Source organism: Athene noctua, chromosome 19, assembly GCF_965140245.1.
Source record: "Athene noctua chromosome 19, bAthNoc1.hap1.1, whole genome shotgun sequence".
In the NCBI taxonomy this organism is placed as follows: Eukaryota; Metazoa; Chordata; class Aves; order Strigiformes; family Strigidae; genus Athene; species Athene noctua.
Window position 1 is genome coordinate 1,257,432 of NC_134055.1, and position 17,240 is coordinate 1,274,671.

Genomic DNA, 17,240 nt, shown 5'->3' on the forward strand with positions numbered 1-17,240 from the left:
CTATGTAATTACAAAGTCTGGGCAATTTCGGCATCAAATTTTATTGATCAGATGCACAGGATAAATCAACCCAGGATTTGTTTCTTTAACATGCATATGGCAGAAATAAAATCAGGTTACAGGTCATTGGCCTGATGTCAGATATGGCCTTCCATAGTGTATCAAACATCCTTTCTCCATACACTCAGTTGAGGTTTGTGGTTCAGAATGAAGTCGTATTACTGTCCTCTGTTCTGGGTCAGATCACCAAGCTTCAACTGAGCTCTATTTCTCACTCTTGGCACTATGAATCCATCAAGTGAAGCAAGACACCACCAAGAACCTGCAAAACTACTCTTTTAAATCCTACACTGGAAGGAATTTGACAGAAGCAAGAAAGACAAACTGATCTTCGAAAGTACTTAGTGATTTTCCAGTAATGAATGGAACCTGAGTTGCACCTACAGCCTGCACACTAAAAGCACACCCAGGCTTATGCTCATTGTAAATACCAAATTAGCACAATAGATACCTGGAATAAGGTTTCCACAGGTGACAGTTCTGTAACACTGATTCTCGAAACCCCATTCTACTTCAGAGGCTACAGAAACAATGAATGGAAGCCTGTGCTGTAAGCTTAGAGGTGGAGGCAGGATGGTAAACTCCCATGCTGGGGCTTTCTCATAAAGAATGGGAGCTGAACTGGAAAAAAAATAATGCCGCTGAAACAAGCTTCCAACAAGATGAAAGAAGGGAAATCTTATAGCTGTAAGACTGTCAACACCTGAAGGGACAGGTGTAAAGACAGAGAAAGAATCCTTCTGCATTCTAAAAATATCCACTCTCTCGGTTTATTATCCTTTGCTATTTGTGTGTTGTTTTTTACTACCTTGTCCATTGAAAAACCACTCACTTTACATCAGACCAAGGCTGAGGACAGTACAACAGCACTTCTGTTTAAATAGCTGGAGCTCAAGTGAGGGTCAAGGCCACACTGTTTAAGGTATTCAACCTTGAAAGGCACTTATAAAAAAACTGAGCCAGCAGAGACTAGAGCTAAATTCAGCTCCTACCCTAGTTTTAAACTGCTTCAACTCCTTTGTTTTCAGCAGAGTCACATTCAGTTTCTACTATTGTAAAGAAAAGTGGGCTCACATAACCCAACATGCGTCTAATGTCAACTGGATAGCCCAAGGAGCACAGGCGGGGTCCTAAGTTAAAGCCAGCTGAACTCTTTGCTACAGGTATGTCACTGACGTGATACCTTTAGCAGACCAAGTGTTCCATCAAGTGATATGGCTGTAAATAATTTACCAGCAACTGCATAACACTTGATTAAAACCTACTGAAAGAAGATCTAATTAAATTGTCTCTGAAAGAACAGATAATGATATGACAAATGTGTAAAGGGCAGATGGCAAGTAGAAGCTCATCAGAACATGAGAAAATAATTGAGAAGAAGGTACCTTTATCTGTATGAAGTTGGGGTGATCTCCACCTGTCTGATGCTGGCTCTTCCAGAGATCATGTCTTCCTTCTGTCTTTGAGCATCTGAGGTGACAGCAAGAGTACTGGCTGTCCTCATGAGGGGCACTCGGGCACCTGGAGAATAAGGACCTAATCTCTTAGGCAGACAGGTTCAGAAGTGTTTACTGCAGCTTTCAGCAATGAGCAGCAGGCAAACTTCAGAACTGCATGAGTCGGAGAACTGGCAGTCTTTTTATAAAAGCTGTAGAGAGGACTGCTGGTAGCAATCAAGCCACTAATGAGTACAGTAGTTGGTAGCCAATTCTATTAAACTTTGCAAGGCCATTAGTTTTAAAGCTGTGTATCTGCTGTTCTGTGAAAGATATGTCTTACAGATTAAATAATAGTTGGAAAATACATTGTAGGAACATATGACTACCTTGCCATAAATCATGTGTATTTTAAGATAAAGGTGCACGGCTCACGGCAGATGTTCTCCATGTCTTCCAACCTTTGAGGAAGAAAAGAGCTCTATTTCTTACTTCACAACTAAGAGGAGACACATACATAAACCTACATCAGGGAGCCAAGTATAAATCTACAGTAGCCCCAAAGTTCAGATGCATATCACTCAGATCAAGGATTTGCTTGGAAACTAAAAACTTATTGAAGAAAATACAGACCTTTGTACTCTGTAGAACGAAGCACAACTCCTGAGAAGGGCTGCTTTAACGCTACTGTCTGTTTCCAGCAACGCAGACCCCAAACATACGGCATTTCTTTTCCATCAGCTGAAGGGCAGCCCAGGGTAGAATCAAGGCTCACCTCTTAAAGACCTGCCTCTTCTTACTCTCGTGTCTGAGAGAGTTTCACTTGTTAGGTCTCTCAGCTGCCATTGAAGAGGAGTGATGTTATAATCTTAATCCATACAGACGGTAGCATGTTACAGACTACTGCAGACTGCACTGCTGGTATGTCACAACGCAGGCCCTAAATCCTGTTCTACAAATAGGTCAAACCTGGACAGCCAGGCAGCAGCAGACATGCTGTGGAGTTTCAGAAGGGACAAATACCCTGGCCTAAAAGCCACGCTCATTTCTGGCTGGGATAAATTGATTGACACCTCCAGGTTGGGTCCCTGTCACCACATACAGTAAAACTGAGCTTATTTTGAGGAGCAGAATGAAGTTAGGGTAAACACAAGGATTGGACTGAGTGCAGAAAAGTTGAGTGGAAACTGATGCAATATAAAATCCTCAGTAGTTTTTAAAAATTTAGCAATGCACTCACACAGAATAGCTCTTGCCCATATAAGCCCACATTAGAGGATGCAATACCCAAAATAAATCTTCCCTTCCTCATACAGAGTTCATGTCAACCCTCAGCCACAAATGCATATTTATAGCCCAATTTGCCAGCACCTGGAAACAGGTTTCTTTTGAGGATATATTGCTAACTGCCTTCCCCATCCCCCAACAGCAAAGGCATACATAAAAATGGAAATGAAAGCAACATTAAAAGACATTAAAATCAAAATTTGACAGGTACCCAACCACACCATTTCTAGACAGATTGGAAGAGAGCCCATCAGGTGGACAAGAGTCATTAAGGAAAGAGACTTTTCCAGTCAGTCGCCTGGGAGTTGGCTGCTGCACACACACCTGCAATGGCAGGGGCACTGCCATCCCCAAATCACCAGAGACCGAAGAGGAAATGTTTCCTGCTTTGGGGTCAGACCCTCAGCCAAAGCAGATAGGTCCTATTTCACATGAATCTACATGAAACCCTCTTGAGTAAAAGTGTGTGTCATGTCACCAGTGTGATGGGTGAAGGAGGGCTGCTCTGATACTAAGTGCCATTGCTCTCATTTTACAAAAAAAAACCAAAACCAAAACCTTCCTGTACCCCAGCAATTACCCAAGTGACTTGGAAGGCTCCTGAGGACTGAGCCGTCCCTCCTGAGCGGGGACACTAACCACTGATCCGCCTGACTTTCTGCCCATCTCTCACTCAGCCTCAGATTTTAAGCTGTGCAAGGTCTCCCCGTCTGCAACCTCAGAAGACAACAGCCAACAGTGACTCTTCCACTAGGTGCAGAACTGAAGGTTCAGCCTAGCCTCTGAGCTTACCCCAGCGGGGCTAAGAGAATCTGTTGCTCAGGCTTTTAAAGTAATTAAACGTGATTCTGGTGTAGCTACATGAGATCAAAGCAAAGCTACGCCGTGTTACCCACACTGATCTCACAGAAGCTGCAATCTATTTGCAGTTACATCGGGATTGGGTACGTGCCAGTTTTTGTTACGGGGAAAATCGTTAGACCCTCTCACACTTCAAAAATAAACACTGCAAGAGTCAACCCTCTCCTTGGTGGTTCTCAACTGCTGCTGTGCAGGTTAATTTCTAAGCACCTTTCCCAGAATGCCTATCATTTAAGGACAGGAAGGTTGGGCACTTTAGCAAGTCTTATCCTTAGACAACTCAGCAACCATCTGCACAGCAGCATGGAAACCACACTGTACTCTCCCATGAACAGAAGGCGCTTTGGACTACTTCATATGCCAGCACTGCAAAAAGAGGTGGTACCAGGACTTCTTAGAGGGAAAATTCTCAAAATATTTTTACCAAAAGCAATGAGCCTTTCTTACTGATAAATTTCAAAATCCCTCATCCATCAGGGTGGCTCTCCAATTATCCCCATGTCCTCTGCCCGAGTTTGAGGCCAGATAAATGTCAGAGCCACAACTTCTCGCATTAAGGGGCTGAAGGCTCAGCATTTAGAACTCTAAAGAATTCTAGCAATGCGGAGCCTTGCAGTGCTTGCCGATGCTGTTCCCACACCACTGAGGCTTTGTCAGGAAAGCTGACAAAGAACGTGCTGCTAACCCACTCTGCAAAACACAGTTTGAATCTGGAGACTTTATTCTTTGGAGTATAAAGGGGCCATGCCTGGTGTGGAAGAGACCTCACACCAGGCTACTCTTGTCAGGAATACAGGAAGGCAGAAAAGGCTGAGCCAGCCTGTGTATGTAGAGGATCCGTGAGGAGCGAAAGGGAGAGTCAGGGATCAGACCATGCGTTTCCTCATCTGTTTCCCCTTCCCCCCTGCAGATCAAGCCAGAACTGTGCAAAACTGCCGAGTCAGGCTATGGCTGTGGGGCCTCGGAGAGGCTGTCCACAAGGCTTGAGCCGGAGGACAAAGCCTTGTGATAAGGCAAAAAGCTGAGCAGCTGGAAAGACACTGCAGGGTAGAGACAAAGGGCACAACGCACCCACTGCACTGGGCACAAGCAGGAGTCACCGGGCTGAAAGTACCTAGTGGAGCCCTGCCTAGGAAAGAGTACCAACCAGCATTTTGCATTAAGAGAACTGAAAAGAGGATGCAGGTTAAGCCTAGCAGAAGGATTTAGCTAGTCCTAGCTAAGTCAGCACAATAAAGGTGGCCGGAATCAAGCATGGGTGCTTCTGTGAGCTCCCCAGCAGCCTGCTCAAAGCTCTACTGACCCACAGAAGTAGTCTCTAACAATGAGAAAGATGTCCTGAAACGTGCCCCGGGCAGTTAGGAGGCCTCTGTTGCCACAGAGCTCACTGACAGAGTTCAGTGAGGTGAGGGGTTAAGAAAAGCTGGCCTCTGGAGCTAGACAGGTAACAGACATTTCACATCCCTTCTCCTCCCAAAGATCTGTACACCAGCAGTGTGTTAACCCTGAACTCTGGGCAGGAGCACCGGCAAGAGCATGTTTCAGAGCTCCTGCTGCTCAACTCCTGAAGGACCGGGCACACTGTCACAGAGACACCTGAGCCACCAGCACTGGTCCATGCTTCCTCGCCTCAGTCTTCCTCGCCTCCAAATGGCTCCTACTTGCTCCACTGGATCACAAAGCTGACTACCAGAGCAACGATCAAAGCGATTTCTGTACGTGGCTTTAAGAAGGAATATCTCGGAGCGCCAGGTCTGCATTCTCTTCCCTGCACCTCCACGAAAAACTTGGTGCCTCAAAGCCAGATGTTAGGTCTCTCTCAACTCACCCTCCTTGGCACACCAGTTCAGAAGGACACTGAAAAATCTGTCAGCAAAATGCTACAGGCAGGATCTGCCCCTTCGTTAAGGAACACGGCAAAGGCAGCTCGACTACAAAGAGGAGCTGCAAGGAGCACTCCAACACCCCACGGACGTCAGCCAGGAGCAGTGCTGCATTGCCCCTGCACTGCTGCTGACGGCACTCGTTTCTCACCCAAATCAAGGGATAGACACTACTACTTTCAGTTTGAAACCTTAAGTTGCAAGTTGTCCATTAACTTCAAAGCTCTTTGCATCAGACCACAAACTAGTTATTCTTGGCAGCTAAGGCAATTTGAATAACACAGTAGAAAAAAAAGTAAGGAAAGAACACATCAGTGGAACTGGAGCATGCCTTGGCAGCAGAATGGTGGTGTAGATTTAGTTTCCATAAGAATCAAAAACTAAATCTTAGTGTCACCCTAGTAGAAGTATTCAGCTAGCTCTTGCTAAGTTAGCTATGCCTCCAGTTACAGACTGGCAGATGACCACCGATAAGGCCCATTTAGTTAGATGCAGATAGGTAATTACTGCTACAGACGTGTGGTTAGCATCATTATAAAAATCATCGTCCCCAAAAGTAGGATTTTATTTCCTACAAATGTGGTCTCAGCACAAATCCAGCCGGTGTTTCGGTGCAGTAGCTAAAGTCCTGAGCTTAAAGCAGGTCTGTTTGGTCCCTCCAAACCTTAATTTCCAGACTCTACTCAAGTCACTAGCCATGACTACAGATGGCCCAGGAATTTAGGGCGCACTGAGAGGCGTCCCCCGGGAACTCTGCCTCATTATACCCATACGAAACCCACCAATACACAGTGCTTAGATCAGGCCTGTAGCAGTCAGCCAGCGGTTCTACAAATACTACACTTGACCCACAAAGCAAGACCAAACCAGTTTTAACACACATAATATCCTGGCTTAATACAAATGGGGTTGGCAAGCCCTTTGCTATCTAGAAACCTATTCTAGGGTTTCTCCCAGCTTAGTTGTGTGAGCAAAGCCAGGTCTTTGGTGTTTGAGCTCACCTTACTTCAACACCATGACCTTCTTCCTCTTCCAAAGCATTTACAGACACCCTTGTGTTTCAAAGGAAAAAAGGGAGGGGGGGGAGAAACTTTTTTTTCCAGAGGGAACAGATTGAAGGCCTATGCAAATCTCCCCAAATGGATCGGTCTCCTGATAACAATACCCGTGTATTTTAGTCAGTTGTTTCCTTAAAACAAAAGAGAACAGACAAGGGCATAGCTTCCAGAATTCACTAAAATGAGGGGAAAGATATACTCCATCTGATCTGCACTTAGCGAGTTTGACACTTGCTGGTCTGAGGCACTCAGAACTGTCTGCAGAAATCGTGGGAGAGTTAAAGTTAGAAGCCTTCATAAGAAATGTTTTACTTTGTGGAAAGTTTCAGTTTTGGTCAGAGACAAAAGACCTGTAAAACGAAACGTTTTGCTTGGCACATGAAGAACAGTTTTTAAGAGGGAGACATCTAAAAAAAGTCAGGAAGCTTTAAACAACAAAATCTTGCTACTTCTCATTTCAGTGGAGCTATGCAACTGTATCCTCAAACAGGACTTAGTCCTCTGGCTTACTCTAAAGGTGAAAGCACTGCTGCAGACGCTGAAAATTGTTACTAGAAAATTCTCCATGCTTTAAGGATGGGTATGAAAAAGGTGTGAAAAGGTTCTACTCGAGCACTACCGGCAGCCTAAGGGGCACTGACACACATCTTCCAGTAACTGTACTCACTGACAGGCCCATTCACCTCCCCTATCTAGTATCTTTTAGCAGTGATGCCCGGTTGAACTTCTCAATCTGTAAAACATATTAATTATTTCTTCTTTCCAGTTTATTCAGCATCATTAATAACTAAAAATAAAACCTCATACTGAAATCTGCAAGCCTCAACAATAGCCCACACACACAGAGCAGCAACGAGGAGCTCAAGACTTCCTTTCTAAATTTAGATTGCTTCAAACAGAAGTGAAAGTTCTTTGATAAATCAACAAACCCATGTTTTAGAAGCACATAAGGAGAACAGAACTGGGCTTCTATAGGAAAGTGCTTGCCTGCCCTGTTAAACTTACTTACAAAAGGCTTCTGAAGATTTTCAGGGACACAGACCGGAGGCTCCTGGCTGCATTCTGGAAACTGTGGCCAATTACCTGTTTTGGCAGCGTCGGGTCAGACCGGCTCAGAGCCTGGATCTGCTGCATCCCAGCAAGACTCCTCAGTGTCACATTAATTACTGCTCTAAAGTGGATCGCACAGCTTCTGCTATTAGAGCTCGTCCATTTGGGGTAGCTAATAATCATCATACTGGAGGCACTCTGTAGCCCTTGGTCAAAGCATGATTCCTTATTCCACTGATGATTCTCCTCTGCTTCCCCAAGACGCACACAGTACAGACTAGATTTGCTCTCTAGGCAGAAAAGGAATGAGAGATCTGGCTTCTCTTCACTTTAGAATACACTCCTGAGAAAAAGAAAGACAGTTATATTTTAACTTTAAAGCCAAATTTAAAAGTACCAAAAGCAAGATGGAGGTCATGGGTCCAATTTTACCAGCAGAACCCTGAAAGCAGACAGGGAATGGCTAACGGGCATGAAGCAGCTTCATTGCAACTGTTCTCCGAGTTGTACCAGCAAATATCCAGGGAGGTTCTGGTGATATTTGTAACTCCATTACACCAACATTAAAGGACTAACTACCGTTCAACTACCTTCCGGACAGTGACTGCCCTAACTTTAAGCCAAGCGAGCGTTTCCCTGTAGACACCTGCAAACACAACATAGCCCCAGTGGAGAGTCTTAGCAGACTTGGAATTAGTCCTTTAAAACAGAGCATCAAGATAGATTCGCCCTACTGAAATTTAGAACCAGAACATCCTGGTCAGTGGCTTGTTGTGCACTGTGATGGGCCAGGGCATCCTTCATCTCTGCCTAAGGGGAGGGTTCAGAAGGCGACACACTCACAGAAAAAAAAAAAAAGAGGATGCCATGGGCCTGCAATGGGGTTCAGCCCCAGCTCTCAACACTGTCCCACCAACCACCTCCCTGAGGATAGCCAGAAGAAACACATGAAAATCCTTGTTTTCTCCTTTTAGGAAAATCACTCAAAAAACCCCCAACCCAACAACAAAAAAACGCTGCAACAGGAAGCTGTCACTTTTTTTTCCTCTCATGCATTAAAGCATGGAAAGTGCACTTGAGTCACAGCCATCTAAGCACACATGCTGCATGCACCGTTACACCCCTTCCCCAAATCACTTCTGGTTGGCCAAAAGCGTTGCTAGTCAAGCTACAAAATTCATAGCCCATATTCAGGTGGGAGAGTTCTCTTGAAAAGCTGGCTACTTTTACCTGCCGTTGTGGCTTTACTTTGTAGGAAACAATTAATTTAGGTATTTCGAACGATATACTGCATAACACCTGAAAAGGCTCAAAGAGAGCCAAAGCAAGTAAATATTTTAGTGCTGAGTTCTGTTTTAGTCTTTTCCACACTAACACCTTTCTGCTATCACATGCTTTGCCCACTATGCTGAACATGACAATCCCTTTGCTAGGCTAAACTTGCACACTTCTGCAGCCAGCTGCAAGCTATTTCCACCTAGGATCTCTTCCCTAGCTACCCCCACCCTTTCTTTAAAAAAACAACCAACCAGCACCACTCACTTCTTGGAAGCAAAGCCACTAGCCAGCTCCTCACCTCACGTGCACTTGCATAACCACATCGATTTCAACAGCAATTTAAAGCATCGCTGTACGGGTCATGTTGCCAGTTGAACAGTCTGGAGCTCAGGTGTGTAAATCCAATGAGATTTGCACCTTCCATCTACGTACGGCCCCAACAGCTCAGGCGTAAGAGCCACGTGCTGTGCTTAGAGAAAGATGAACAAAAGACATCTATTATCAGCCCGGGCTGCGATACACACATGACCAGAGGGATTAGGGGCTAAGCTAAGGCTTGAATTTCCACCTTCAGAATGCTCCAGGGTTCAGTTTAAACAGCTCATGCAAAAAACAGGTTTAAAACACAGACAGTGAGCTCAGCTGCAGAACCGGTGACTGCCGACTAGCACAGGTTCAAGTGAATGCTACAGCTGCACCAGGGACTATTCACGTTCCTCGGAGTGCGTACAGTGGGAGTACAGCTTGGCTGGGACGTGCCTCTGGGATCTGTAGGTGGCACAGGAGCTCTGTACAGCTCCAGCTTAAGGCAAAAGACATATCTAACCACCTGCATACTTTGGTGGCTCTCTGCGATCCTCCCCCCTTATCAGCAACACAGGGTTTCTCTGGTTTAACTTGGGACAGATCCTGTCCTAGATTCTGGGGGCACGGACTACAACCCACCACCTGCCCTCACCGGAGCTACGCCAGTAAGGAATAGCTGAGCCAAGGCAGATTGCCAAACTGCTTCTTAGTCACGTCGAGCTAGTCTGTGACGAGGTTCAGACTCCCACCAAGAAGGAGGAGTGCCCACGACACTTGGACGCACAACTGCTCACAAGTTAGGTCTTGGAAGAACTACCCGTTTATTTCAGAACAGTGTGTTTCAAGATTCAGAGAGCCTCTGTTGCCCTGATTTGCCAGCTGTGGCAACACTGCGTTGCTGGTAGCATCGACTGTGTGGGATTACTCTCTGGGAGTGAGAAACGAGCAGGGAAGGAAGTCTCTAAGAGATGTCTGAGTCAGTATCTCTGGGTGGTGTCATCTAGACATCATTCTGCGCCTTTCGTGACAGCAGTAATCTAGCCAATGCCTTCTCCAATCCTTGAAACAGTGAGAGAAAGCCAGGCTTGCTTTCATTACAATTTTCTTTTTGGTAAAAAAAGAATAATATTCCCTATGGGCTGAAAATAAGGATAAAAAAATCTAAGCCTTAAAGGCAAGGTAAGACTTTAGCCCTCAAGCATCTGAAAGATTACATGGTCTATGTTGGAAATATCATTTTAAAGTCATGTCACACGACTTCTTTTGTTAAGTATGCCTATTTATGAACAAAAATAGGTGATAAATTTGTGCACCACCACGCTGACTCATAGCTGTAAATCTGTCACTAGTATGCAGCTGTAACACTAACTGGGGTTTTCCTTGTGTAAAATGCAGTTACTAATAGCTAGCATTTGAACTGGAGCAGCAGAGCAAGTTCTGCTCAGGTGGTATCTCTGCAGGCTTGGTTACATCCATGAGTTTAGCTAGATACAGCTGAGCTTCAAGTCGGGCTGCTTCCCCGATGAGATCAATTCTGACCATGCAATAAACATGGGATCGTACACCGGGGCTGCGGCTCCTCTGGCACAGCAGACTGGGGGCTCCCGCCAGTGTGCCCGGGCACGCGCGCACGTACAGAGGTCTGGCCTCCGCGCTCTGCTGAACTTCTTCACTGGAGCTCAGTTGCTGAAAAGGGTCTCCAAGCTGACTCTGCATGAAGATGAGCAGGAAGAATTCTGTTTTAACATAATCCAGTGACCACACAAGCACTCTTAGAGACACAAAGGCAGCACAAAGCCTTACTCTGATACTTCCTTTCTTGCTTCCCAAACAGTGCAGTGTAGAATCCAACCTAAGGCGAGAAGTACAAACAGACAGAAAAGTGAAGGGAGTCCCTTGTCATATCGTGATGATAACCTACTCGTCAGAGCTTGTCCCGGAAAGGCCAGGTAAGTTAAAACACTGCTGCTGAATTTTTGTGTCAACACTTATACAACATCAGTAGTAGGAGATGAGCTAAATTCCATTATGATGTGCAAATTCTGATCATATACAGAGACACACTGTCATAAAGAAATGATGTCTAGAGACTTGATAATAATGCATGGTTCTCCCTCCTTCCAAGTCAAAGAGCATCTCTGAAGCCCATCTTAAACAAGTGCACAAATTTAAGAAAAAAAGAGTCCTACAAAAAACCAAGACACCTTTAAGAAAACCTTTAAGAAAAACAAATGTGTTGCATATATGCAAAAAGTAAGATGAAGTAAGAGACTTTCTTCTTCTCTTACATAAGACCTGCTGGAAAAGGAAGTCTTTTCAGCTGAACAAGGCTCTCAAACATGTGGCTACAGGTTGCAGTTTGGCCTGAAAAATTCACTGCTCCCACTACTTCCAATATACAAACACACAGTCTTCCTTTCCTTACACATACCACATGCCCAACTTCCAGTCTGCAAGTTTGGACGATTACAACTCCTCTTCCTCCCCTCTCATGCCTCCCCCGTTTTCAAAGCATTTGTTTCCGCTTAGAGACTGCCTGGTAAGAGATAAGCCTTTTCTAGCCAGATTGCCCAATGAATTGAGATAATGCCAAAGCAAGTTCAAACGTATTTAATCCACAGGTACCATTCAGCCAGAATGAAAGACTGATTTGTGGAGTAGTAGAGTTGCTGATTTGTGACATGGCAGAGCTGGCATCAGACTTTCTGCTTAGGTGTTATATTTTCTGGAGGTGCTCAAGAGAAGACATTCCTGGGGGAGAAGTCAAAGAAATCTTTGCACATGGGGCCAAGACTGTCTCTACCACAGACACAGTCCAGCCAAAGAGCAACAAGGACAGTTTTTCTTAAAGAGCAGGCAGATGTTAGCAACGCGTGCTCCCGCCCCACCCTGACACTCCCACCATAACCAGTTTGGAGGCAGCTTCCATGCCAGAACCAGTGCAGTTAGCTCTTATGATGTAACAACCAAGGTACAAAGAAAATACATCTGCAATCTAAAGACACTCCAGGTCTCAGTTCCGCCTGGTCCTGCCTCATCTTTGCTGCAGTTAAAAGTGGCAGGGGTGAAAAAAAAAAAAAAAGTGTCCTACTTAGTGTGGTACTTCCCACATTTTACCAAACCAGCTATATGCTGTTTCCACAGAAGAGATTGAGAAACCATGGGAACCTTCCCTGCAGCCAGCACGTAGGACTGTACTCTCCTCACCTCCAACAGACTGGCTTGAGCTGCAGTGTTAGAAGTTTCACGTGTTTCACTACAGATGTCAAGTCTAGTCCCACTATCAGCTTCTTAGCTAGAGAAATTAGTCCAGAAAGATAATGCTTCCACAGAGAAATATGGCTAAAAATAATATGCTTCTAACTTTGCAAAAACAATCTAAGAGTCAAGCAAGGAATTAGTGTAGGGACAGAGTTAGACTGACAGAGTTGTTTGTTTTCAAGGATGCTTGGAGCAACACTGGATGTTCATGACATGGCAACACATTTTTGCTCTCTTATATACAGGTTAAAATTACCATTATTTTCCATTTCAGCTTTGTAGTTGACTTGAGAAGTGAATAAACCTGCTAGGACAGAACTGAAAGCAAGCCATATACCAAAGCGTTGGGTAAAAACACTCAAGCACTTATTTGGCAGAACATACAAAACTTTTCAAAAAATACAAGACCTTGTGGTATCAGAGAACCTACTCTGCTAATAACCAAACTAACACAATTGACTTTCCACTACAGGGAAACTCCCAGCCCTTCTAAGAAATGGCCTTCCTACATGTGAAACAGGGTCAGCTCAGCTCACGTAACACATCTGCACCCTGCACATTATTTGCAGGCAATTCCCACAGCCCCTTCTTTCCATTTTACAGAAAATTCTCCCTGCACTCATCTGAGCTACCGTGAGTGCTTACTTTTACCTGTCAAGGTCCCAGTTTGAAATCCTTATCTACCACGTGCCTTATTTTGAGAAGACCTTATACACAAGAGGAATGAGGAAGGATTTAAAGCATTTCAGTAAATTGGCAGGGACATGCCCTCAAATACCTTTAGTAGGTTGATGCTCTTGCCTTTGAAACACACACACTGTGAATCACGTGGTATACGTGACCGCTATCTAGGCTGTGAACAGGCACAGAGGAGAGTGGGGCCGAAAGGACCAAGCTAATATGTCTAGTGTAAAAAAAGTAACACAAGCATTTAGATCAATTTGCACTGGTGTTTTAGGCTACTGATTCCATTCACGTTGCAACTACTTTCAGAACTTCAGAGCTGTGCTAACCCTGGGATCAGAAGTGGCAGTGAGCACGCCCTGCTGTCTGACCTGCGCCGGTATCGGGTTCAGGCAGCCGCGTTCACCCCCACGCACGGGTGGTCTGCATGCCCGCGGATCACCGAGAGAGGAGATGGTGTCCGAGGAGATATCCCTTCGCCTGTTAAGTTCACAGTTTTGACACCAAAACTAGACTTTACAGAACTGTCAGAGATGTATGAGCTATATACAAATCACATTATGGAACTTTCCCTGACTTTTGGTCCCTTTGAATAAAAACAAAAAGTGAAATCCATAAACTGATTTTTGATTTACTATATTGTACTGTCTTCAAATCACACCCATGCAGCCTCACTTTTGGCCTCAGGAGCTACTTCTTCAGCTTCCAGAGCTAAGTGCCCTCCCTTCCCAAACTAGTACTTCCTGCTTCCAGTTTGCTGCTTTTATCTATCGCATGTTTTATCGTTTCTTTGTGGCTTTGCTACAGAGTTTATCAGTTTTACCAATGCAGCTAAGTTTTCTAATTCTTCTTCCATGAAGTTTCTGCACAAGAACAGAAGACACGTGTAGATTCAGACGAAGCTTGCAGCATTCATACCACCAGCAGCCACTAACCATCATCCACAGGGGCATTTGTCAACTCGTCAAGGCCACCCTGAGAACCACCGCAGGCTCTGGAGACCCCCAAGCTCCCAGCTTCTGGTTAAACTACTGACTCTTGAGGAGCTGCCTAGAGCCTGCCTAGAGCTGAGCAGCTCCAACCATCAGCAACACCGGCTCTCTGCGGTATCGGAGCACCTGTCTCTTCTGATACAACCGACAGCAAACACATACGAGCACACACGCGTTTCTGACGCGTTAACCCAGGCACAATAATTACGCGGCTCAATGCCACCTGGTACTCCAGACAGCGCTGCAGCCCACCACCCTCCGCTGCGCCGCGGGAAACGACAACTTAGGGAAGTAAACACAGACCCTCACCTCCGACAGCCCGGGGCTCTGCTCTGCGTCTGTACACAAACCCACTGCAGACTGGCGCAGAGAGTGAAGTGCAAGACTCAGACTATGCTTGACAACATGTATTTTGGTACAGGCAACCAAACAGAGCAAAGGGCACGGAGTCCACGTCCACGTCCATAGCTTCACTTGTTGGCAGCGATCCAGTACCTGGTTGAATTCCCAGAGAAATCATATACTGGACCATGCATCAAAGAGAATTTTTTCAGCTAAGACTTTTTCTGATCGTAAATTTTATGATCATCAGTGAATGCGGCACCCGTTTGTTTAAGCAGATAAATGTTTAAGAGGAATGTGTGCACACACTCACCTACCACTAGAAACAGCTTTTGTTCCTTTAAGAAGAACCTGAAGATGACAGCAGGCCTTTATCCTTTGTGAATAAAGGTTTCCCTTTAGAACAGGTCCCCATCAAAATACTGATGATCATTTTCCGAAATGATGCTGACATTGTTTGAGCATTAAAAAGGCCATCAGTAGGGTTGTCAAAAGCCAACACAAATATTGTTTTAAAAAGAATAGCCTTTTGAATGCTATTTGGAGGTGGCGGGAGGAAAAAGAGTGCTATAAATTAAAATAAGAAAACAAACCCACAAAACAAAACAAACAAACAAAATAACCCACAAAAAAGGCACAGGAAGAAAAAAAAAAATAGATTTCCAAGAGGTTGTGCCAAAAGCTACCTAACACCTATTGTTTCACAATTTTTTTCCCAACCTTCATTTCTCATGTGATGGATTTTGCAGCATATATGTTTGTTACAGTCACACTGTTGCAATGATCTTTCTTCCTAAAGGCCCAATGCTCTACCTCCACAGCCTCCAGTATCAGACTGGAGAAAAGAACCATCAGCCTTTACATGAAACTTCTATCAAAGAAGGGGGCAGGGGGGGATTGTTTACTCTGCTTAGAGCAACACTACCTGCACACAAGGTAAAACGAAACGTTATTTAAGTATGTAAAGGTCAAACGAACTAAGCAAAAATGAACCTACATTCCCTCTCTGAATACTTATGCAGACTCGTGTACAGATTCAGCCCTTCTTTGAAAGCATCACAACAGCACGTTTTACACTTAAAGAGTTTCATATAATCCTACTAAACGGCAAAACATCTCTCCAAGCCGGCCCGCGATGCTGTTTGTCAGCCACACCGACGGAGTGAAAATGAGGATCAGATTAGATCAGTGAAACCGAGCCAGGGACGGAGCCAGGCCTGGAGCGGAGGGCAGGAACATCAAACACCAAAGACCCGAGGGAAAGCGCGAGTCCACGCAGCTTCCCAGGACAGGGCGAGAGGGTGACCCAGCTTCTGCCTGGGAGCCCTCGAGTCACCTCCAGTCCCACCGCGCCCACCTTCCCAGGGACGCCAGGAGCCCGGCTACAGGCCCCGGGGCGGCGGAGCGGGGACACGCAGCTCCCACCGACACGCCTGGCAGCCCGGGGAGCCCCGCGGCCGCCCCACGGGCCTGCCCAGCGGCTCCCCCGCACCTGTCCTCCCCCGCCCGCTCCCCGGGACGCCCTTCCACCGGCGGAGGGCTGGGGGGGGCGGGCCACGGCCAGCCTGGCCCCGCAGCCGGGCCGCGGAGGGCACCGACCCCCCTGCTGACGGGGCTGCGGGGGCCTACGGACACCCCGAGGGGAGACGGGGGGGCGGGCGGGGGAGCCCCGCGGCCCAAGCACAGGTGCTGAGGGGAAAGGGCGCCGGGGGAGGGGGCAGGCCCCGGCGAGGGGCAGGCCTCGGCCCCCGGCTGCGAGGAAGAGGCGGCCGGGGGGGCGGTAGCGGGGCTCCCCCTCCGGTCCCCCCGCGGCTGCCGAGCCCCGTACCTCCAGGGTGCGGATCTCCTGCTGGGTGAGGTCGTTGGACGCGGCGCACTTGGTGCGGAGCCCGCGCAGGTTGGAGAGCGAGATGTCGATGAGGTCCTGCAGCAGCCCGCACTGCTGCAGCGTGCTCCGCACGGCCGGCAAGCCCCGCGCCGCCGCGCCCGCCCGCGGCCCCCCGCCGCCCGCCGCCGCCTCGCCACCGCTCCGCTCCTTCCTCTCCAGCATGCCGGCGGCTCGCAGGGCAGCCGCTCTATCCATGCCTCGGCATCAGGGAGGCCGGGGAGGAGAGGCGGCGGCGGCGGCGGGGGCGGGGGGAGCAGCAAGCAGGGAGGGAGGGCGGGCAGCCGGCGGTTCGCTCCGCCTCGCCGCGCCTCGCCTCTCCTCCCCGGGTAATTACCGCGCATTAACATGCACGACGGAGAGGCAGCGCGGGCGCGGCCGGTCCGCGCAGGCGGCGGCTGCTCCGCCCCGCAGCCTCAGCTCTCGCCTCAGCCCTTCGGCTCCCGCCTCAGCCCCTCGGCGCCCGCCTCAGCCCCTCAGCTCCTGCCTCAGCCCCTCAGCACCCGCTTCAGCTCCCGCCTCAGCCCCTCGGCTCCCGCCTCAGCCCTTCAGCCCCTCACTGCCTCCCTCAGCGCCCGCATCAGCCTCTCACCACCCGCCTCAGCCCCCCGGCGCCTGCCCGCCTCAGTATCCCTCCTGCTGCCACCCCCCGCCTCAGCCGCTCACCGCCCCCTCAGCCCGCCTCAGCCTTCCCGCAGGTACGGCAGGACTTGCACCTGGGTCTAGAGGAGTCTGCGGCGCCGGTTCACGGAAGGAGAAGGGGTGAGGGGCAGTGTTGGGCCTCCGGAGGTGTGAGGGCCCGGCTGGGGCCGGGGGGTCCGGCCAGGCCCCTGGCAGCTCTGGGTGCTGGAGGGAGC

General features: G+C 47.7%; 1 protein-coding gene across 1 annotated transcript in view; it reads right to left on the reverse strand.

Moving 5' to 3' along the window:
- KSR1 (kinase suppressor of ras 1) overlaps positions 1 to 16,620 on the reverse strand; it is a 70,720-nt gene extending 54,100 nt beyond the window's left edge. The window contains exon 1 of the mRNA XM_074922701.1: positions 16,327 to 16,620. Within this exon, the coding sequence (XP_074778802.1) occupies positions 16,327 to 16,581 (255 nt within the window). The 5' untranslated portion in view covers positions 16,582 to 16,620. The remainder of the gene's footprint in view (positions 1 to 16,326) is intronic.
- Between the last annotated feature and the right edge of the window lie 620 nt (positions 16,621 to 17,240).